This window comes from Penicillium roqueforti (genome assembly GCF_015533775.1).
Source record: "Penicillium roqueforti strain LCP96 04111 chromosome Unknown scaffold_23, whole genome shotgun sequence".
Classification (NCBI taxonomy): Eukaryota; Fungi; Ascomycota; class Eurotiomycetes; order Eurotiales; family Aspergillaceae; genus Penicillium; species Penicillium roqueforti.
In genome coordinates this window covers 64491-87832 of record NW_024067587.1, presented here as the reverse complement: position 1 = coordinate 87832, position 23342 = coordinate 64491, and the positions used below count along the sequence as shown (strand labels likewise).

The following is a 23342-nucleotide window of genomic DNA, read 5'->3' as shown; positions in this document are numbered from 1 at the left end:
TCTTGTACCTACTTCACCTAGTTACTTTCATCTCTTAACCCCTTTCTCGTTTCTCGTGTGTGTTCTTTGAATTCAAATTTCAAGTTTGAGTCCGAGTTCAATTTCAATTTCGCCTTCAACGCCTTTTGTGATTCGCAATTTACAAGTCTATCAATTCATTGTCCCAAACCTCCCACTTCGCCAGGTCCCACCATGAGTTATAATGCATCAAAAGGACGATCATCGCAGCACTAAATGCTGTTTCGGGCTATTTTGATCCCCACTATGCGCCTCTGTGAACCCGGTTTCCCTTCCCTTTTGCGGCCCTTGCAATCGTTTCTGCAGCTGGTGTTTGCGGTCCTCGTTGCTCCAGCTATGTTGGCGAGCTAAAGCCGGCTTCCAGCACTTCTCACATAGTTCCTCTGTGGTGGGACCCGGTGACCCGGTAGTGTTTGAAGGACTATGGCTCTGAGCGAAAGGGAGAATGATGATTTGTTCTTTGCTGGCTGGGACTTTGCCGTGGTTATCATTGTGATTGTTTGATGCCATTTCGAGTGTGGATAAGAGTAATATGTAGTAGAATTGGACGTAGATGGTTGCCAGTGGCTGGTTTGAAGCTAGCTTGTGGTATAGAGGAGAATAGTGTGTGGTGGAGAAACTAGTCTTCGTCTTCAGTATATTCCCAGCTTATCTGCTTGTCCTTTTATATTTCTTCGGTGCGGGGTATTTAAAGTCTAATTGTCGTGTGGTCGGATCATACGGTATTCGGCAATGGTGATCCATACGTCCATGGGGATCAAGGACCTGTCACAACAATCAGGTATTTGATATGGGCGAAAGTGGTGACGTGCGGGTGGCGACGATATCGGGTGGGAGTGGAACTGACATGGCAGTTGTACAAAGGAACACCAATTCCCTCTCGCACAATAGCAATATACCAAGAATTGGAAGTCTTGGCAGTGATAGTATACGTACTCGTACATGAGCCTGTATTTGCCGTATTACCGGGGATCTAGGCGAGTCGAATGCTTGATGATTGCGGTGATTGATTGTAATGCTATATTCTCAACCGGACTTCATTCCAGCTGCCAAGACATAACAACTATCTACGGACAGTATCAAGGTAATTGTTCGAACAGATATATTGAAATTGACGAGCTAACATACAGTCGTGAGTACGTTCAACCATTGGAAAGCAAACGGACAAATGGCAAAACCAACAAGGCAAAAGCAAAGGTAGGATACATATAGTCGAAGAGCACGTGACTTGAACAGTTCCTTCTGGCAGGGTCAAGCTGGTGAAGCATCTCTCCAAACAGACATCTGTGACACATGAGAGCCGGTATCAGGACAACTGATATCAAGGCAAAAAAAAAAAAAAAAAGGCCAATGATGGCCAAAGGTAACATGACGCGTTGAGAAACCAACTTCGGGATATCCAAGGCCCAAAACGATATAGACGCGCTTTTGGGAGACCAGAGTATCGTACAGGTTGATGGTATAACAAGGAGATAAGTCCAAAAAACAGGGGGGGGAAATGGCATACAAGAAAAAAACAAGGCAAGAAAAACAACAAGGATGTTGATAATAATGAATTAAAATCAGGGTATGCCTCACGCCACGCTATGCGAGTCCCCCCAGCAGCCAGGGAGACCAAGAATCACTGGAAATATGTACTGAGAACATCCATCCGACGGTGGAAAGACATAGGAACTTTTTCGGTCAATGATTCATTTGGGCTTGCGCCAGAAGTATTGCTAGACACAAGTCAGCGGGGTTCGGGTACATGAATAGATGTATAGATATGGAGGTACTCACCTTGTGCTGCTTCCGACAGTTGCGCAGGCCTGGTTTCCGAAGATCATCCACCACAGCAGATCGTCGCATCGTATCATCATCCTCATCGGGAACGTAGTAATATTCACTCTCAAGTGGCTTGCCGGCGGCATCCTTGCCTTCACGGGCAACTCTGCCAATAAACTTGGTCGATTCGAGAATATTGCGGATATCAGACCGGGACAGGCCGGTGGGGTACTCGTGTCCGGACTTCCAGTACGCGGGAGGGAGATTGTTCACAATAGTGGAGAAGGGCGTGGAGGACAGTCGGGAGAACGCAAGTTGATTGGCAGCATGGTTGCGAACTCGCTCGGACCGTTCGTCGGTATACTGGGGTTTAGCCTCGGTCGACTCTACTTCCCTATCCTCTTGGACCGTAGCTGGCTGTCTAGGGGACCGGGTAGGTTGGAGAGGTTGGGCAGGAAGCAGGTTGCGAGGAGAACGAGTGGTCTGAACGGGGGAATCACCCGCCCGGAAAGAAGCCATACGAGGAAGAAGGTTCTCTCCGAATGGTCCAAAGGAGTGAATGATAGGATCATTCTCTTCGTCATTGTCGGAGAACTCTTCGGATCTACTCAGTTCACTCAACTCGCTCGCCCGCGAGGTGTGAAGCATAGCGGTAGCACGACGGGCACTCTGGGATATCACTCCAGTGACGGTGTTGTGACGCTTCAATGGAGAGGGCTCATCCTCATACACCACTACTGCAGCACGGGAACGAGAAGGTGTGAAGATTGGCGAGGATGGGGGGATGGCATGCTGGACAGCAGGCGAAGGGGAGACGGGCGATGCCAGACGCTGACGATCCAAGAGCGGACTTTCCTGCGGCTCTCGTCGGGATTGACGCCGCTGAGTTGGGGTTGCTTCATCACTGGTTTGTTCCGAGTCGGTAGAAGGGCAATCCCTTCGTTCGCTGCGAGGCCATTGCACCAGAACACGAGCCTCGTGGACATCTATCATGATATCTGCATCTTTAATGTCCGAGGTGAAGGTCTTTCCTTTGGCCAAGTCATATTTCCTCCCTTGGCAGTGAATCTTTATCCCATTCCATCCCATGCACACGATCTCAACCCTATCCCGATCGAATGGATTCGGAGCCGGCTTATATGTAGCCTTGACATGAACACGAGAGATCATACGACTAGCAGCAAGTTGGTGATGGCATGAGACACTGGACCTTCCCATCAGAATAGGCTCCCCATTCTCCAACAACATTATCGCAGGCACAGCAGACAAAGGCGAGCGTTCCAGGGCAGCGGAGAAGGACCGTGACAGAGAAGGTCGGGAGGCAGCGACGCCACGAGGAGGCGAAGAGGACATGATATGGGTCGACGAGGTCGGGACCGGAGTGGGATACGTCGAGACATCTGGTTCGCGTGCTACACGCTTTTGAGGCCTAGGAAGGGAGGGCGACGAGCTCGGCTCAAAGGCAGGCAGCAGGGCTGCAGGACGTTTCACGCCCAAGATCGAGCCAACTCGACTCTTCAATGGAGAGGACTCCATAGTAGAAAGGTGGGATGAAGTCGAACGAGCACTCCTACTCACGAAAAATAAAAAAAAACCTGAGTCGAGGTCGAGGACCCGCGTCTCCGTGTTATACAAACACAGAGAGGAACCTGGGGAATTTTAAAGGAAAGAAAGACAGCAAGGCCTCCCCTAGAGAAACAGGTGTGGTGGGAGTAAAGGAAGTAGTCAAGGAGTAAGGAGGAGAAGCATTGAAGAAAAAGGTCGAAAGGTGTGTGGTGGTGGAATGCCCTGGGGCGGAGGGTCTCGTCCACCCTGCGCGGAAATGCACGCTTACAGTCCGAGACGCGTTCGATAGGCGCCAACCACGCTCCACTGCAGGCTCGCGATTTCAATTGCTGTCTTTGTGTATTGTACAGCGAATGACTCGTAAATAGAGTGCCGAAAACGTGAAAAAGCGCGAATTAAACGTTTGTTTCCTCTTAACTTTTGCTGTCAACTCTATACACTGCAACGCGTCCGCGTCTCAAAACACGTGACCCCACGCGAGACAGTAAACCAGGTTTATTGTGTCAGGAATGGTATTCATGACCTCAAAATTGTTCTTATTTACCCTGTAGCCCCTCGGACGATTTCGAAAAAGCGAGTGCAACTTATATTCCCTCTTACATAGTACGCCTATTCAAGTATCAGGAGTCAATGGTGAAATTTAAGCAGTTTCTCTAGACTCGTACATAGCTAATACCAAGTACTAGGGTATACTCCGTACGGAGCAGAATTCATACAATTCCCAGCAGAAAATGCAAGCCCCCTAATTCCCCCTAACCCCCCACTTACTATACGGAATTGATCACTGGTTACCTCGTCGCGTCTCCCAGCCATTGCCCGACCACCTCGGTATCATTCTAGCTCGAGCTTTGGTCATTCCAACCGATTTTCCTTCCAAGGGCATATGAGCGAACGTCCAGCCTGATCAATTACGGGAAAAAATCACGAACGCCCTATTTTTTGCACTGAGTTTTTTGTTGACAAGTGCTGGTGGGGCCTCGGGTAGTTTGATTTTTTGGTATATTTTCTGGTATAGTTCACTTGACCGGTCTTGTACGAAACCGAGCATGAGGAAAGATTTTCTTGGATGATTTGCGTATCTCAATGACTACATGTCAGCTGTGGAGTTCTGCCTCTCGCGAAACCGATCCCCTTGCCTAATACATATATGGGTCTAACGCATGTGGGCTGTCTGACGGACGGTTATATCAAACGGTACAGTGGAAATCCACAACCAGAGGTATTACATAAAGACCGACATAACTAAGCTTCTACGTTGTACTCAAGTTCTATAGTGTAATATTACTTGTTGGATTGAACTTTTGGCCCGCTTACCTCCCCGAGCTGCGGAATGGTATTCTTCGCTTGGGTCCTGTATAGATATATATATCACCCTTTTATTCCAACTTGGTCATTTTTGCCTTTCTAGTGATCCCAAAGCCGGCACTCGATCACCTCAATCAGCTTTCATATGGTGTTTCTTTGGAATCACAGTGTCGCTCCCGTCCAACTAGGTCTGTTCAGGCTCTTATCATTCAAAGTTTCCAAAATCAAACCATGAACTCTAGTATATGGGTCTTTCGAAAGAATACTGCATCGATCTCAAATATCTAAAAGATACCTGCCGTAGCTCCCATATGAGCTCGAGCTCTAGCTGTGACGGTTGGTTGGGTAGCGGGAGGCAGAGTTTTCTTCTCCTCGATATAAATGGGATATAAATCACTCCAGCACAAAGCCACTTCTTAGCAAGCATCGTTGCCGAAATCAACTAGAGCCGAAGGTTGGCTGTCGGACTGCGCGCCCTCTGCAATATAAACCATATGATGTCAGTAATCGACAGAGACACCAAGTGACTCCACCTATCGCACTGGTAGCATATAGGCTATAGCTCAGAAACTCTGGAGGTTATCCATGTTAACTGACCGTTGACAAGAAGATTAGCTCATCCATTATCGAGGAAAGGTAGCGTCTATATGACGAGAGATCTTGGAATATGACTTGTCAGGGAAGTAGTCAAATAGGGAGACCATGCCTTGGTTGGGACGGTCCTAGAGAATTTTGCTAAATGCGTCGTCATGCAGGCGCGCCGCATCGCTCATCGTGAAGCATATACTAGCTAACTAGGTAGGTGCATACTTCCTGAAAGCTTTTGGTTTTGTTTGAAACTCAAAGGAACGATCGAGGTGGGGTCATAGATTTGGCGTTTCATCATGTATGCGACATGTCACATATCCTAAGCGCTTGCCGCCACATTAATAATTAGCTTGTCCCTCACATTGTGGGGAGGTATTACAAATATGAAAATACTTAAGTTCATATGTCACACATGGTTCACTGGCAGGTTATGCAACGTGAATCTTAAGAAAGGTCTACATTGACTGTCGTTGGAATATGTAGCTAGCTCTGGTGCATACTTGATTACGCATACTTGATTATGGAAGAGGAAATAAAGATGTGGAATATCATTCGAAGGATAGTTAGGTAGAGGAAGATATCTGACTCAAGACAGGCAGTGCACATCTGCTAGACTAGATCACTCAAGAGCGGCTAGCCGATGACCGACTGTTACAGAACCAGCTGTGTGCCATAATTTCCCCCGTTGAATCAACACATACACTCGAACCTTTCATTTCAAGCAAGGCACAGGATAAACCAAGTCACCAAGAGTCAAAAGAGAACATCGGGATTCGGGAAGGAAGATCCAACCTCTAGTCACCAGGACAAAGGTGAAAGGAAAGGGAACGAGGGATAGATTTGAAATCAAGAACTGATTGGTACTTGAAAATAAAGAAGGAAATCTAACCGTCAAATAAAAAGGATATCGCTCCCATGAATGTGCCTGACCTGGGGGGTAAATGTGGTCATAAGAAATAAACAAAAAAGGTGCAACGAGCATTGGATTTCGGGCCCAGTCACACGTAAAACAAAATAAAACTTAAGATACACAGAAAAAAAAATAATGATCCTTCGAATAAGAAGCCGTGAATATAGACAGATACACATAGGGAAGTGAGATGAGAGCGGTGGCTCTGCTCGCCCTAGTGCATGGGAAGCTCATCGAATTTCGCTTGGCGGGGTAAGGACTGCCGCCGACCAAAAAGCGCTTGCGACATTTAGTCGTAGAAGACGTAATAGGCCTTGCCGGAGGTGACACCGACCTGGGAGATATCGTTAGTATGGAAATTTGTACACCGGGGGGTTTCGGAAAACTTACTGTGCAGCCGCTGTTGCCGCTGATCAGACCGTTGGAGTCATAGAACTTGCCATCCTCGTAACGGCACTCATCACTGAGGTCGTCACCCTCAAGCTTAACGTTGAAGTCGAGAGCCTTGGTGGTGGTAGGGGTGTTGGGGAAGATCGACAGGAACTTTCCGGAGGAGGTGTAACCGACACCCAGGTTAATGGGAGCCCAGTTACCGATGGACTCAGTGCCGTCACCCCACTGGCAACCCTTCTCAGTAGACACACCCTTGGGGTTGACATAGTACTGGGCGGAGGTGACCTTGCCCTCCCAGAGGAAGTAGTCCTCACCGTCGGGGCAAGTCAGGTCGTGAACAACACCGGGAACGGCGGAGAGAGGAACGGTCTCAGACTCGGTACCGGGGTAGTCAGTACGGCAAACGGCAACGTTGTCGGACATCTGGTTCTTGACGTGGACACCGCCAACACCAGGGATGCAAAGCTGCTTGTAGTTGTCGTTGGTGAGGTAGAGCTTGTTGTCACTCTTACATTGGAGACCACCAACGGACTGGCCGGTGCTACCCTGGACGCTAGGCCACTGGGACTTTTGGTATCCAGGTGGGCAAGCGTACGAGCACATGGCACCGTGGTGGCATTCGTCACCAGTAACGGCAGTCACAATGTCGCTAATCACCTCGTCAAGGAAAGTGACATACTGGATACCGGAGTAACCACCAAGACCCAGGTAGTCAAGGGCGATAGCACCGTAATCCGAAGGGAAGTCACCACAGTCAATCTCTCCATCAGGGAAGTCGGCGGTGAGGCCGGTGGCACCAGAGCTGGAAGAGCTGGAAGAGCTGCTGGTAGCAGCAGCGGCTGTGGTGGAGCTAGAGGTGGCCACGGCTGAGCTTGTCGAGCTGGCGAGGATGATGACAGCCGAGGTCTCTTGGAGGATGGCAGGGGCAACAGTAGCGGTTGTTGTAGGGGCGGACGTGGAGCTCGACGCGGAAGTCGACGTAGGTGCGGCAGAGCTGCTAGATGGGCAAGCAGCAGCCACGGCAGAGTCCAGCCACTCAAACTCATGGTTTGCGAGACCAGCACAGGCTTCCTCGATACTGATCGATTGAGGGTCGCTCGAACTGGACGGGTCCATTACAACAAAATCATACACAACTGGACCGGCGGCCGAAGCCTCGGTCTCAGCAGCGCGCTTGTGGACGTGACCGTGACCATGGCCGTGAGCGGCCGCGAGGCCAGCCGTCGCCAGCGCAGCAACGGTGTTCTGGAACTTCATTGTAGTGGTAGTGCGAAACTGTTGATCATAATGTGTTAGTTGAGTCAAAATCCATGTGAAGTTCTTCGTGTTCAATGATTCCCCTTGGTGTAAAGCGGCTTGGACGTGATTCAGTCCCTGCAGCCATATATCGCGTTTGTTGTGTTTCGAATCGTCTGTATAGTTCCCAACCGACGCTCAAAAACAACAACAACAACAATCCACACCACACCACATTGCGAAAGCTATTGCACCATATAGAGATAAACGGGAAATAGCACATACATCACTTCAAAGGTAGTCGCGCGTTTGTCGGAGTCGAGTAAAGAACAGCGGTTTTCAAATGAATGTGGAGAGAACGAATCCCTCGGGTGTGAGAAAACTTCAAGAAAGGAGGGCTGTGGTTGGAAAGACTGGGGAAGAAGAAGTCAGGGAGAGACAAAAAGGAGGGGGGGCGATTCGGTTTATGTCCAAATAGCGTTAGCGTGATAGTCACGGGAAAAGGGGCAGGTACGGGATACAGCTTCAATATACAACTGTCTCACACTGCCTACCTTGGTAGTGGACCCTGGACGGAGTCTGGATGCTACTTGTTCGCTTGGCAGATACCATTTAATCTTTCTAGGGGTTCATTCTATATACGGAGCACTTCTACCGAGTCAGTCTCTCTTTCTTCATCTGGGGAGTTCTATAACGGCATGATCCATGGGCGAGGCAGTTCCTCTTTTTTGTTTACCTTTGGTCCCTGCGGCTTGGCGCCAAAGCGAGATTAAAACTGCCAGGGGCAGCCAATCAGAGGCACGTATTGCACTTTTCTGGGCCCCATAATTCAGGTACACCAATCAGTATTCAGTTGGTCTGCCGAGATTCCTTGCGTATCCATGGGTACCAGAAGCATTTGATGATGTTCTTCATTTTACTTATTATTATGTCTGCTTTGTTCAATTCTTGAAAACAACATCATTCCAACACGCTATTGAAGTTACTTCCCCCTTATAACGTTACAGCTCTTTGCTGTTGCATCCTAGGTAATCATTGCAGGGAGACGCTTGAATAAGACTTTCACCCCCTGGCAGCCGGACAACCTGACCGATCTACTTCCGCCCAGCTTTTCCAAGACTTACAGTGCGGTGTGCGTAGCCAGCAAGGGGATTTCCCCTGATGATGCTAGCGTTTGCCGGTTTTATTATTCCACTTTAACTGGACACACATTCTAGCCTAGTACCAATAATACCAAGTTTAATAACATACCAGATCTGACCTGCTCAATGCGTCGCAAATAAGATTCAAATATCAGCCCACGACCCAAGTACTATACAAATAAATACCTAGAGAGCCAGGAGGTCTAGAAAACGGATTATTCATATCGTTGGTCCGCTGTACTTCATGAGTAGACTTTCACCTATAATCATAGCCCGCAGTGATGACGACTCCGCGCATGAACTGCCTAAATTCACGCACTTCTCCATACTCCTCTAGCAGTCGAGAGTTGCTCCGCCCATCCACTTTTTCGATAATCGGCCAGCCAGTGGAACAATGATAGGCGAGTTACGGAGTAGAAGCCGACCGACTTGTCAATCCGCCGCAATCTTTATTCTACTGTTTGGACGGCACGGCCTGGTCCGCGTCATAGCACGCTCTAGCAGACCTCTAGAATTGAATCGAAATTACACTAAAGAAATTACACTAAATGTATTGCATCAATAACTACGCGGAAAACCGACAGCTTGTTCTCCATACAATAAGTTCGGCTGAGGCGGGTGAGCATCTGATTAAGATATTGCCTTTGTCTTTGACGTACTCCGTACTCGATTCACAATTGCTACATGTATCCAAGTAAGCAACCAGAGCCAACACCATCACACCTGCCTTTTCGGGTCCAAATATTCAGCTCCACCGTCCTCCGATCATTCCGATTCTTTCATCTTTGTTTTCAGCTGGTGCCTGCTCCAAAAATTGTAACCTCCGTCAACCCAACCCCTGTTTCTTTGTTTGTGCTTGAAAGCATGTTCAGGTATCATACGTTGTATAACTATGATACGAAGATGTTTACGCAGCTCTCTGGGTTATGTACGTATGGAGAATATTATAGCTATTTCGACAAATATCATACCGTTCTGCTAACATTCAAGCAATTTTATATATTAAAAACGGGGCTTTCTACAATTTGGCTTCTCGGGGACCACCGTTCGTATCAGAATTAATTTAATTTTTGTAATTATAGGCTCCATTTTCAATTCCATTATTGCGGCTTACAGAGTACTAATGTGGAGCTGCAATGGATGGACTCTCACTAGTAGTACGGAGTACCCAACATTCATTCCTAATCGTGTGGGTTTTCAATATCTGTTGTAGTTACAGCATATAATATAGCATAGAAGTACGGAGTACGAACCTCGGTAATAATCTGGCATCCCACGGTCACTCCCGACGTTTGGTCTTACAATATATGATATATTGTGGATGTGGAGTTTCGCTACGCTTACTTCTGTGTCTTCCGACGTGCGGCATGCAATTTCCCATACTCAGTCACCTCCCCATCGCTGCACATTCAAAACATCCGGCTTGTTTGGATGCTAAAATAGGGTCAAGATGCCTATCAACATATATTAAAACAACGGTTTGATCTACACAGAGATCCAACACAGTTGTCTATAAATAGTTATCCAAGCCACGATGGACTTGGCGATCGATTCTCGTGAGATCCCTTTAGTATCTGGAGAAGCGAGGGATTTTTCCAGGGTGTATAGTATTTTTAGATAATTCGGAGAAGCCTAAACCTGGGATAATCTTCGAGTTTATTCCAGCTGCACATCTGGTTACTTGAAACACGTCCATCAGCCGCTTCGTACCCTTGCATACATCAAACCCTGCTTCCAAAAGGGAATTAAGCCAATCATTCATACCCAGAGACATAGTGAACAAGATTAAGGCTCCGTAGAATCCCATGACCTCTGTATATATGTGAGCTGTGGCTGGAGAGCTACCTATATTATGTACAAGTCGCGTCATTTGATTCCACCTCGCTTTTACTCCCATAGATGATACAATATGCTCTCCGCACGGAATCCTGATGTCACTATAGTAAAGTCAGAACCGAAAATCACGCGTAAGTCCTCAAATTACTTAGGTAGGGGTGGTAAGTAGATGTTGCAAACTACTATGTCATACTCGAGTCGGCGAATAGTACATCGGCGGACTTTGGGCATAGACTATCTCGACGGTGGCCACGGTCATCCTACTCTATGTCACTTTTCTCTTTATCTCTTAGACATGGATATCATTTACGAGTCCTATGAGTCTTCGAAATATACTATCACGATTTCCGTATGGGATATCTAACGAGCGAGGTTAACCTGTCTTCGATGCACATGCCAATCGAGATTCGCACTTAGTAGATGACAGATAGGTGCAGAATTGTTCATCGAGCGTCATATTTCGCCCAATGTGCCTCCACTGAGGCTAGTGATAGATAAAAATTGGTTGCCAGACTTGATTTGAATGCTATGCGGATAACCGATAACAGCGGTGCGATAAGGCCTCAGGCGCCAACTGGGGTCTGCCAAGCACGGATGAACTGCCACCGCCTTCCGAATTTTTTTGAGTCCCGATATGATTGCGAAAAAATTGGAGATGTTCATCGAGTCTACAACTTGCTAAAATGGGCTCCTCTACTACTCAACTCACCTCTAAGGTGACCTCGGGCTCCCCTTACCAACTTGACAAGCCCCAGGTTAGTACCAATAACTCCCCAGAGTCAATTTCGCAAAGTACTTATCTTATTTCAATTAGGTCCTCAAAGCTTCCACCGCGCTGTTGAAGCACATCAAGTCTTCTCAACAGGAACAGGAGAAGACCAACACCAAGAAGACCCTGATTGGCGACGATGACTCCGATGGCGAGGACAGTGCGACCAAGAACGAAGCCATCTGGCTCGTTCTCACCACCAAGCAGCATGTAGTGGATAAGAACCGACTGAAGCCCGGAAAAATCAGCATCCCTCACTCTCTCAACACATCTCCCTCGCTCAGTATCTGTTTGATCACTGCCGACCCCCAGCGTGGCGTTAAGGATATTATTGCGGACCCATCCTTCCCCCAGGGCCTTTCCTCCCGCATCGAGAAGGTTATTGGTTTCTCTAAATTGAAGGCCCGCTACCAGAGCTTTGAGAGCCGTCGCCAATTGTTCGCCGAGCACGATGTCTTCCTGGCTGATGACCGTATCGCTATGCGCCTGGTGCAGACCCTCGGAAAGATCTTCTACAAGTCTAGCAAGCGCCCAATTCCCATTCGTATCGCTGAGATCGAGAAGGCGGATGGCAAGCGGGTCAAGAAGGACACTAAGAAGAACAACTCTTCCTCCAAGGAAGAGAAGAACGCCTCTTTCGCCTCTCCTCTTATTGTCGCCAAGGAGATCGAGCGTACCCTGAGCTGTGCCGCCGTGCAGCTCGCACCATCCACCACCGCCGCCGTTCGGGTCGGTTCGTCCAAGTTCACAGCCGAGCAACTATCTGAGAATATTGCCGCTGTTGTCAACGGTCTAACCGATAAGTTTGTCGCAAAGGGCTGGAGAAACATCAAGGCTCTTCACATCAAGGGTGCCAACACTATGGCCCTGCCTATCTGGCTCGCTGATGAGTTGTGGGTGGAGGATGCCAACGTGCTGGAAGCTGCGCCTGAGACTGAAGCTATCAAGGACTCCAAGAAGCGCAAGTCCGCTGGAGATGGCAAGCTGCTCGAGGAGAAGAAGACCAAGAAGACCAAGCCCGCAGAGGATGAGGAGGAGGCTGCATCCGTGGCTGCGCGGAAAGAGAAACTCCAGCAACTCAAGGCTCAGGCGCTCGAGGACGGTGACATAAGCAAGCCCGTCGCAACGAAGGTTGGCGGCAAGAAGAAGAAGAAGTCAACTTCATGATGGTTATAGCTCTTAATGTTCTCTGCATGTAAAGGTATTTCTGGCGTACAAAATATCACGTATCTATTGTTCCAACAATTTATCTTATACCAGTAATTGAAATCAATCTAACAGTAGGAATACTAAAGCATCGACATACAACATAACAGAGGAATAGGTCTAGCCTTTTTTTATCGCCGTCGCATGCGTCATTTCGAAGAACGATCGGGCTATATGGCCGCCGCCGCATTAACCGAGTCCGACCTCGGGGAGCCAGTCTTGGCACGCCGACGATAGCCACCCAAATTAACATTTACCGCGAATCACCGAGCTTTAATCTTGCTCTTCTTCTTATGTCTGGAAGATCAACGCAAAATCATTCTACCAAGTTGTCATTATGATTCCAATCGCTAGGCACTCTGTCCTGCGGGCTGCCCGCGCTCAGCTCCAACCCACCCGGAAGCTTAGCCTGCCCACTTCTTCGGCGCTTGCCCGCCTCCTCTCGACCCTCGCCGTCCTCGAGCAGCGCAATGGAAAGCTGGAATCTTCGTCTTTTTCCGCAGTCGCGGCTGCACTGAAGCTCGGTGGCTCAGTAACGGGCTTCGTTGCTGGCTCTGGTGTGAAGGCCACCTCCGCTGCCGAGGCTGCTAAGATCAAGGGTGTTGAGAAGGTGCTGGCCGTGGACAACGACGCATACGAGAAGGTAAATACTCTAGCAGCCTCTGAAATCAATTTCGGTAGAAGGAGCTTTGGCTAACAATTGGATTTCTTGCATCATAGGGCCTCGCCGAGAACTATGCCTCTCTTCTTGTCGAGAACATCAAGAAGGGCGAATTCACCCACGTCATTGCAGGCCACTCTGCCTTTGGAAAGAGCGTGTTGCCCCGCGTGGCTGCCCTCTTGGATGTGCAGCAAATCTCGGACATCACCGGTATCGAGAGCGAGGACAGTATGTGACAAGAGAAAGAAGTTTGACATGTGATCCGGCAACTGACCATAATCCAGCTTTCGTCCGCCCCATCTACGCCGGTAACGCGATTCTGACCGTCCAGTCAACCGACAAGATCAAGGTGATCACAGTGCGAGGCACCGCCTTCCAGGACGTCGAGGTTGAGGGCGGCTCCGCCGAGGTCGTCGACGGAGTGGACCCCAACGTTCCCGCGCTCACCGAGTGGGTGTCCGAGGAATTGGCCAAGTCAGAACGCCCGGAGCTCGCCACAGCCACACGTGTTGTGTCTGGAGGCCGTGGCTTGAAGTCCAAGGAGGAGTTTGACCGCCTCATGCTTCCGCTGGCGGATTCCCTCGGCGCTGCTGTTGGTGCTTCGCGTGCTGCTGTTGACAGTGGCTTCGCCGATAACAGTCTGCAGGTTGGCCAGACTGGTAAGAACGTTGCTCCTCAGCTCTACCTCTGTGCCGGTATCTCCGGTGCTATCCAGCACTTGGCTGGTATGAAGGACAGCAAGGTCATTGCTGCTATCAACAAAGATCCCGAGGCTCCTATCTTCCAGGTTGCTGATGTTGGCCTCGTCGGTGACTTGTTTGACAAGGTACCCGAGCTGACCGAGAAGCTCAAGAGCGCCTAAGTTGGTCGCGCGAATTTCTCTTATGTATCACGACCTATCGAGTAGGTTGGTACCTTTTTTATCTGTTAAATGATCGTACAGTATACCATTTACTAGAGGATGGAACCAAGATTGGTTGGCCAAATTTCCATCATTTTTGTTCTGATTTTAGTGAAACAATTCAATGCTTTAAACTTTACGCTGAACCTTGAAAAGAATCTAGTCACAAATAAATCATTGTTTGAGTATTGGGTACACTTGTAGATACAATATAAGTCTTGACTGTAAAAGGACTTTGCGGCCAAAACGGGACTAGCGCGTTCTGCACGCGTCGCGCGTCTATCAGAGGGGGATTACATCGGAGACCATTCAACGACATGAAATGTCCGAACGCTTGAATGCTTCCCTCCTCGCCATCGTTCCTATCCTCGTTTGACCCCGCCGTTTACCTCCACTCGGAAGGACCTGGCAACACAAACCCACCGTCTGAATCATTCTCCGACGATCTCGAGGCAATTCACCTGCACCGCCGCGATCAGACCCGCAACGGAATCGTGATTCAACATCGAGCGTGGAATCTATCTGACGTGTTTCGTAGCGAAGACGACATACAACCCGGTTCGCAATCTCAAACCCGCATTGCCTGGAGTCGTGGCACTGACAACCACATAGTAGATACGCCGACGAAGAACGTTACAACCCCGAGACCATTTTCTCGCACTCCTACTCGAAATCTGTCTTTTATGCCATCCTCGCCGCCGGTTTCGAGAATGCCGTTCATAGCGTCTCCGGGCGCGCTTACACCCACATCTGGCAATGCGACCAACGATTCGCAGAAGAGGAAAGTCACAAATTCAGAGGGAGGTGTGCAGCTGACAGAGCCGAAGCGCCAGCGCATAGTTGGAGGCTTCGTTGATGATGACGACGAGGACGAAGACGACCTCGCTGCTTTCCGGGACGAGCAGATGAAGAATCAATATGACCTGCCCGAGCACTTTATTCAAGAGCCTCCGGCGGAACTCCCTAGTATACTGGCACCGCTGCCGACATCTACTAAATTGAATGCTACAATTAGCTCTTCCAGGATACCACTACACCTGACACCCCGGCCTGCTCCAATGGCTCCCAAGAGATTCCAGATCAAGACTTGTGCCGGCAAGGCCCATACTGTCCCGCAAAGGAAGGCCCAGGCCCCCGTTTCGTATAAACAAATGATCGCCAATCGGTCCCAGACAGAACCAGGAAAGGCGACGAAGAGCTATTATGGTATCGACATCCACAAGTTGCTAGACGATGCCGCCAAGGACAAAAAGCCCGTGAACAAAGTCCCTCAACCACAAGTCCAGCAAACCATCGAAGCGAACAACATGAGCTCAAAGCAGAAGAAATTAGACTCTGCAATGTGGACAGAGAAATATCGTGCTCGTAAATTCACCGATCTCATTGGGGATGAACGCACACACCGAGCAGTCCTACGCTGGCTCAAGGGGTGGGAGTCAATTGTATTCCCTGGTCTAGCCAAGTCTCGACCGAAGAAGCCTGCCCGGGAGGATGAAGAAGAGTACATCCACAGGAAGGTTCTCTTATTAAGTGGCCCTCCAGGACTTGGAAAAACGACATTGGCCCACGTATGTGCTAGGCAGGCTGGCTTTGAAGTGCTTGAAATCAATGCAAGTGATGATCGCAGCAGGGATGTGGTTAAAGGCCGCATTCGCGATGCATTGGGAACCGAGAACGTCAAAGGTATGAACGTGGAGGTTGGTGATAAAAAGGTCCGCCGTGCCGGTAAACCCGTATGTGTCGTGGTGGACGAAGTCGACGGTGTCACTGGTGGTTCTGGAAGTGGTGGTGAGGGCGGCTTCATGAAGGCCCTCATCGACCTTGTTTTGCTTGACCAACGGAACGCAAAATGGTCTTCGGAGGGCAATAATGGCAAGAAGCGCAAGGGTGACAACTTCCGATTTATGCGGCCGTTGATTTTGGTTTGCAATGACCTCTATCACAGCAGTCTCCGGCCTCTTAGGGCATCGTCCATTGCAGAGATGATCACTGTCCGTCAAGCACCACTGGAGAATGTTGTCCAACGAGTCAAGTTCATCTTCGGACGCGAGGGCATCCCCTGCGACAGTGATGGGGCTCGAAGGCTCTGTGAAGCAGCCTGGGGTATGGCGAGCAAAAAAAATCGCAGTGGCAAAACTCAGGGGTCTGCTGAGGGCGATATTCGTAGCGTGCTTGTTGCCGCAGAATTTGTGGCACACAAGCTTCGAAACGAGTCGTCGCCATCATCACTCAGGCTCACGAGGAACTGGCTGGAGACTCGAGTTCTCAATGCATCGACCGAGGGTAGCGCATTCTTCAAAGAGTTAAGTCGTGGGGGTGTTCGTGAGATTGTGAACCGTGTGTTTACAGAGGGGGCTGGCTTCTCTGATGCTCCTGTTGGCATGAGTTTCCAAGATCGCTTTGATGCCACCAACAGCCGTATTCCTGTCGGTGTGGCAGATCTGCGAAAACGACACGCAATCAACCGATTGCGAGAAATGGTCGATTCCAGCGGTGATCATGACCGCTGTGTATCGGACTGTTTCGCTTCGTATCCCACCCAGCAATACCAGGATGATAATTATTTTTCCAAACCCAACGCCGCCCACGACTGGCTTCATTTCCATGACTCGATCAGTTCGAAAGTTCATTCATCTCAAGAGTGGGAACTGATTCCATACCTCAGCCAGTCGGTTGTCGCATTCCATCATCTATTTGCTACAGCTACTGGCAGAACCACCGACGACGATAAAAACGATGATGACGAGGAAGCTGAAGAGCCCCATCCTTTCTCAGGACCCAGAGCTGACTTTGCTGCTTTCGAAGCACAAAAGCAAAACCGCGCGGCCATGACTGCATTCCACGCCTCGTTTTCGGCACCTATGGCTCGCATTTTCCGATCGAATGAAAGTATAATCACAGATCTGGTCCCTTACTTGATCCGCATGCTATCACCAGACGTTAAGCCGGTCATCATCCGTGGAAACGGTGAGCAGAGAAGCACCGCCACCGTCCGCAAAGAGTCCGAACGTGCGCTTGTCCAGTCTACCGTGCGTGTCATGACCGGGATGGGCGTGACTTTTGAAAAAGTCCGAGTGGAACATGAGGGAAGCCACGGTGGATGGGCGTACAGAATGGAACCGTGAGTGGGATTTCAAATCTTCCGTGAGACATACAAAGCTAATATATCCTCAAACAGACCAATCGACTCACTTGTAGTCTTCTCAAAGATCAAGGGTAGCACCATCGAGGCTTCGGGTGGCACAGCGCCAGTGCGGTATGCTGTCCGCCAAGTGCTAGACCAAGAGTATCGCAAGGCAACGACGCGCAAGCAGTCTGATGCCATGGGCGCGTCTAGACTCGGCACCAGGGGTCCCAGGAACTCCGCTGAGACGGCCGCAGCCAAAGCAATCAGAGAAGCAGCCGTGAAACGGGATTTCTTTGGTCGGCTGGTTGAGCAGCCTGCGCCACAGCCTAATGATCTAGACGACAGCTGGGCTGATGAGTCGTCCAAGGCTGGGCGGAAAGTCTGGGTTACTTTCCACGAAGGCTTCTCGAACGCGGTCCGCAAACCCATATCTATGGCAGAGCTGATGGCTGGGTTGTAATATACATATGCATTGAGTTCCGAGTTGCCTTCTTTGAGCGTTTGTCATCGTATGCTGGAGTTTTTCCCATACATTTGTTGCCTACCTTCCATAATGATTACTGTTTTTACGAGTTATTGAATACCAAGCACCACCACATTACCCGATAAATATTTGAATTGCTTTACTTGAATGAGAACATAATTTGAGAGAAAGAACTTTTAACATAGAGATATTCCTCTATTTCAACAAGACATTTGAACACCAAGCAAACCAGCCAAACAGCCCAGATTATGATCGTTGAACATCACCATAAGGACAGACAAATCAAAAGACAAATCAAAAGACAAATGCAAATCACAAATTATTAAACATAGTATGTGGTATCCAAATCATTCCATCGTGAGGCGAAGGGGCGAACACGTGCACCCATGAATCGACGCAGTATAGCATCGAAAAAATCCAACAAACCAAGCACCAAAACAGACAACGGGAAAGAAGAAAAGAGCCCGGAAGCATCTACTCGAGGTATAGCGAGTGGACCGAGCGGGTGTGATCATAATCGGCGCAGAAGTAGATGCATCCATCCACTGGTTCGAAACCACTTAGCGCAGGCTGAGGTAGCTGGCAAGGGCCTCGTTGTGTATCTTCTTCTTCTCAACCTCTATGGCATTATTGTTGGGTACAGAGCTCTGGGACTTCGAGCCGAGCGAGTACCACTTGTGGCTCTTGGTTGATGCGTCTGATGCATTGAGGGTTGTCGCTGTGGAGACGGTCGAGTGGGTTGAGGCTGCGCTCGATGTAGTCTTGCAAGACGCTTTGGTGGATTTGGTGAACATTTTGTGTGTGGTTTTGGGGGATTTTGGAGGATTGCTTGAGAATTTCTTGACAGCGAAGGTAAGACGTAAACGAAAAGTAAACGAGTATGAGTTGGTTCGGTGTTTATAGTTAGCGAGCAATGTGTGATGATGATGCTGATTTTCAGACCTCAAGGCTTAATGCTTTGCAATGGATTGGATTGGGAAGTTTCTTTTTACGGAGATATCATTGAGTCTTTATATAGAGCTTGGGTGATTCATTTACTCCGTGTCAGGCTGCCATTCCGAGAAGAAAGAAAATCTCAAAATGCTGACGCCCCACCACCTCAGTCATAGTATGAATACATCGAGTCTAGAAGCTTTTGCACTGTCAAAGGCTGGTAGGACAACCTAAGAAAGACGTCAGTAGTCACAGCCGCCTCACGTGTGGAGCCGCTAATGATCGGAGTAAGAGTCGGAGTTCGATTTTTACTGGCGAGCGGACTACACGAGGGTAAGACTGGTGTGGAAAACCAAAATATTGGATGAATAAGTCGGTCAGAATTATCCAATGGGATTTCTGAGCGTGAAGGCCAAGAATATCTGATAAATGAAGCTGCTTGTTCTCTGGGGCATGTGTATCTATCCTCTAGACCCAAACGACGACACCGCACAGTGCGGAGTCCTAATTCGGTAATTAATTCGCACACCTTTTGATATGTAACTCGTGAAGGCTTCCAATTTTAGAAGGATCTTGCGAAAGGGCGCAGTCAATTTTCAGTGATTGTGCGGCTTTGCATCTTACTAGTATCCACGTGTTAGACCGAGCTAGCGCAGCTAACCATATTCCTATTTCGGAGTTGAGGTCTGGATCTTATCCGAAGGAATCTTAGATAATTCTAGACAATCTAACTAGGCCCACAGGGTTGCATGTTATTTCAGTTATACTACTCGGTACATAGAAGGCACTCCATAATGTGCAAGGGTAGCTTTCCGCTGAATAACGGCCTGTTTTAGACCCTTTAGTGACTATAAATTGCATAGATGAATACAACATAATATGTTTGAGAATGAATGCCTAGCTGCCAAGGCGTTACGATATAGTTACGAAGTGGCTTAGGATGACTCAAAGAGCGGGGTTGTTTACGGCTTCGTAACTTTAAAAGGATGAGGCCTTTGAAGATTTGAAATCAGAGTACAAAGGATATAATGGGATGATTCGGACGATTACAACCGCGGGCATTAGGAGTTAGCACGATACAGGGATGTGCTGGTTTTAGGTAGTCCGATGTAGTCCGAACATGTAGATCTTTATTCCGATGCTAAATTTTTAGCTCACCCAATGTCCTCCGCGGCCGTCAGCTGAGCAAATGTTATTAATCCGAGTTCCGAGAGCTCAGCGAACGTCAGACATCAGCGAATATCGGGATTCTTTTTTAATATAGTATAACAGCTTCTGACCTAATGACTAATTATTACATAAAGGATAATATTGTAAATAATGATCACGGGGTCTCTATGAACGTCTATTATAAGCTATGAAGACATCCTAGTGTGAAGAGAGATCTCGACATTCGCTAAGACCCCTCTGAGCAGATAGATGGTCGAAAAGCGGATTAACACGGATTAATATATTTTCCTTCACGCTAAATTAGCGGTCCCATTTCAACATTCGATCAGCTGTAAGCCCCTTCCAAAGGTTTGATTTGAAATGGAATTCGATAGAGTTAGTCTGATCGATGAGGCTTCCAACCTTATAATTTGATCAGAGCCGGGAAATTTAGAGCGTTAGAGATCTTTCTGCCATCCGATCTAATTAATATACTCTCGCAATACCGCGATTTCCGTTAGCTATGAGCTCGGAATCGCTTCATTTTTGATATCTTTATATTTCCCTTCATTATCCTCTCAGTATTTATACCAATTGCTCCCGAATTGATCCCGGTTATGGGTGAGTAATAAAAGACTTAACCCTAAACCGAAATAATAATTATAGACTGTGTCAGCGTGTCTTCCTCTGATGGGAGCTGTAGCTGGAATGAAGTGCCAATATACGATTGGATATGTCTTGATACATATTGATAGGATTTTTTTGAATAGACAGATAGGTATTAATGACATTCCAACGTTCCAAAATTGAAACTCAATGTAAGAGATCAAACATACGGCTTTAGGTCGGTCCATGTCGCGGTGTTTCCGATCCTTCTTCTCAGAGCGGTTCTTTTCGCATTCCTTTATGAACTAACCGGGATATCCCTCCTTGGATATTTCTCCTTGGCGTTCATTCTTTTGTGTAAGATGCTTGGGCGCACGGATACCTATAACCATGGCTACAAGCTGTGAGTCGTCCTAGATGATCTCCCTGATCCTGTGGCGAAACTTTGGATGGTCTGCTATAGCCCGAAAAACTTGGATGTTCAACGAATTGGCCGAAAGAAACACGCGTAACACGCGTAAGGAGGAGAATGGTGAAATCTTGCTAAGGGATTGGCACATTAAGCGCAAATATTTGACATCTTTGTTTAACAGAAAGGACACAATGGATGAAATTATATTAGGGGGAAACGCAGAAACCACGGGCATTGTGTTACTATTCCGGACGAGGGGACTGGTGACTCGGAAGTATGTAGGTATATCAGGGTTGAAAGGTGCGAAGTTACAAAGATGTCAAAATGGTGAAAACTTCAAAGCCAAGTGCCCCAGGCCCAGGATCAATTTCCTGATTTGAACTGATTTGAACATGCAACTAGTTAACTACCTAGGTAGGATGAAGATAACTAAATTAGTCATCATTAGTCATCACCTGGGCAGGTGACCTCGGGATAGAGACACCCGGACGTTCGACTTGGCAACATCACACCGGTTCTCGTCGGTTAACGCGAAGGATTTCAACTGCCTCGCAATGACGTCGAACCTTTGGACCATTTGTCAGCTTCAGGTTCCACAGTGCCGTATGTACAACGTACGTTGTAGGACAATGAATAATCGACATTGTGGGGTGGTGAGGGGGATGGAAGCTTGATTTAAGAGTCCCAGTCCTGATCTGATTCCTTTTCCTTTACTTCTTTATTTCCCACCTTACAATCCAAATAAATACCTCACCAAAACCAACAATGTCACTCAAGCCTATCACCGTCTACGGGCATGCCACGGGCCCCAATCCCTGGAAAGTGATCATGATCCTGGAAGAGCTGGATATCCCCTACATCCACAAGTTCATAAACTTCGCAGATATGAAGAAAGAGCCATTCGAGTCCATCAATCCCAACGGACGCGTCCCCGCGATTGAAGACCCCAATACAGACACCACCCTTTGGGAATCCGGCGCGATTCTCGAATACTTGGTTGACACATACGACAAGCAAAACACCATCAGCTTTGCCACCGGCTCCAAGGACTACTACCTCGCCAAGCAATGGCTTCACTTCCAGGTGTCCGGTCAAGGCCCATACTTCGGCCAGGCTGTTTGGTTTAGCCGCTACCACCCAGAGAAGGTGCAAAGCGCAATCGACCGCTATGTCAGCGAAATCCGCCGTGTTTCTGGCGTGCTCAACCGGGCCCTCCAGGGGAAGCAGTATCTCGTCGGTGACAAGTTCTCATATGTCGATGCTGCTTTTGTTCCTTGGTATCAGATTACTGGCCGGTTTGGGATTGATATGGGGAAGGAGTTCCCCAATGTCGCTGCTTGGTTGAAACTGGTGCAGGAACGTCCTGCTATTGCTAAAACGGTTCAGGACCGGGCCGAGGCCTCCGCGCAGCAGTAGACGAATTCAACATGAGGAGGATATTTGAGAGTGGATAGAAAGAAATGAAATAGAAATTCACAGGAATGCGTCGGCGCTCATGCGGCCTCTGTCCTTGACAACGTGAGACTTTAATAATCTGGTCCGAAATGATAGCGTTACGTGTAGGAACATACCATTCTCTGCGCTAGTACGTCCCCAGATAGCCTGCCATGTCGTGTGTCGCGCGCGAAAAGAGGGCGCTGAGAGATGAGAACAAAACATGCTAAGATTTGTGCCTTCTCTCGGGATATTTCAAGATCCCCACGGCCCCTCGATTTGCCAATTCTACAGTGCTGGATAAATTCAGATTCTTGAACGACCACTCGAAGACTCCCGATTGTTGACTGATAGCTCGGCAGCTACATCCGAGCCGGATAATCAATACTGGCCATATTTTGGAAGCAAAGAGCAGATCCCAGGATGGCTACGTGATAATGATATATTTTGGAAGTCCACCTGATGCCCACATATTCTTACAAACGATCCTTGCGTATATGGCGCTGTTTACACATGGAAACAATGAATATATGGACCCATCTTCTGGGCTCGGTGGCCTTTATTGCTGTAAGTTTCACTCCGAATCATTCCGTTTCGATTCTGAAAGACCTGAATTTCACCCACGGCGATATATTTGCTTTTGGATCATTCCTGACCTCGGCAACCTGTTTTGATTCCACACGCTAAAGCCTAAGAAGCCACTCTTACAATATCCACCATCTCTGGGGCAAAATGCCGTTGCTTTGGTGGCTGCAGATGACTACCTTCGGCTGCACAAAATCTGCCAAGTCACTTCGCAGCGCACTTCTATTGACTACTAGCCGGTACCTGAATCAAATAATTCACTAAAAGGCGCTAGCATAGTATGGTTTGGGGGTTCGAGATTTTAAGCTTAGCCTAGA

General features: G+C 48.3%; 8 protein-coding genes across 8 annotated transcripts; 4 read left to right on the top strand and 4 right to left on the bottom strand.

The window, feature by feature from the left end:
- Positions 1-219: 219 nt before the first annotated feature.
- Positions 220-528, bottom strand: LCP9604111_7406 (uncharacterized protein; the record flags this gene model as incomplete). The annotated part of the gene is made up of 1 exon (XM_039075435.1): positions 220-528. One exon carries the CDS (start codon positions 526-528, stop codon positions 220-222), a length of 309 nt encoding a protein of 102 aa, XP_038926523.1.
- A 1181-nt stretch (positions 529-1709) lies between these two features.
- fhdA (putative transcription factor Tos4) lies at positions 1710-3318 on the bottom strand (the record flags this gene model as incomplete). Its single annotated transcript, XM_039075434.1, has 2 exons — positions 1710-1736; positions 1798-3318. 2 exons carry the CDS (start codon positions 3316-3318, stop codon positions 1710-1712), a joined length of 1548 nt encoding a protein of 515 aa, XP_038926522.1.
- A 3122-nt stretch (positions 3319-6440) lies between these two features.
- Positions 6441-9145, bottom strand: sun1 (SUN family protein UTH1; the record flags this gene model as incomplete). Its single annotated transcript, XM_039075433.1, has 5 exons — positions 6441-6485; positions 6542-7819; positions 8066-8069; positions 9032-9041; positions 9109-9145. The coding sequence occupies 5 exons, from the start codon at positions 9143-9145 to the stop codon at positions 6441-6443; spliced, it is 1374 nt and encodes a 457-aa protein (XP_038926521.1).
- Positions 9146-11441: 2296 nt separating this feature from the next.
- Positions 11442-12694, top strand: LCP9604111_7403 (uncharacterized protein; the record flags this gene model as incomplete). The annotated part of the gene is made up of 2 exons (XM_039075432.1): positions 11442-11513; positions 11573-12694. The coding sequence occupies 2 exons, from the start codon at positions 11442-11444 to the stop codon at positions 12692-12694; spliced, it is 1194 nt and encodes a 397-aa protein (XP_038926520.1).
- Positions 12695-13070: 376 nt separating this feature from the next.
- LCP9604111_7402 (electron transfer flavoprotein subunit alpha/FixB family protein) lies at positions 13071-14256 on the top strand (the record flags this gene model as incomplete). Its single annotated transcript, XM_039075431.1, has 3 exons — positions 13071-13376; positions 13454-13622; positions 13679-14256. 3 exons carry the CDS (start codon positions 13071-13073, stop codon positions 14254-14256), a joined length of 1053 nt encoding a protein of 350 aa, XP_038926519.1.
- Positions 14257-14633: 377 nt separating this feature from the next.
- On the top strand, positions 14634-17882 carry LCP9604111_7401 (putative sister chromatid cohesion factor (Chl12); the record flags this gene model as incomplete). Its single annotated transcript, XM_039075430.1, has 3 exons — positions 14634-14853; positions 14908-17416; positions 17474-17882. 3 exons carry the CDS (start codon positions 14634-14636, stop codon positions 17880-17882), a joined length of 3138 nt encoding a protein of 1045 aa, XP_038926518.1.
- Positions 17883-18466: 584 nt separating this feature from the next.
- LCP9604111_7400 (uncharacterized protein) lies at positions 18467-18700 on the bottom strand (the record flags this gene model as incomplete). Its single annotated transcript, XM_039075429.1, has 1 exon — positions 18467-18700. One exon carries the CDS (start codon positions 18698-18700, stop codon positions 18467-18469), a length of 234 nt encoding a protein of 77 aa, XP_038926517.1.
- Positions 18701-21771: 3071 nt separating this feature from the next.
- On the top strand, positions 21772-22422 carry LCP9604111_7399 (glutathione S-transferase family protein; the record flags this gene model as incomplete). Its single annotated transcript, XM_039075426.1, has 1 exon — positions 21772-22422. The coding sequence occupies one exon, from the start codon at positions 21772-21774 to the stop codon at positions 22420-22422; it is 651 nt and encodes a 216-aa protein (XP_038926516.1).
- Between the last annotated feature and the right edge of the window lie 920 nt (positions 22423-23342).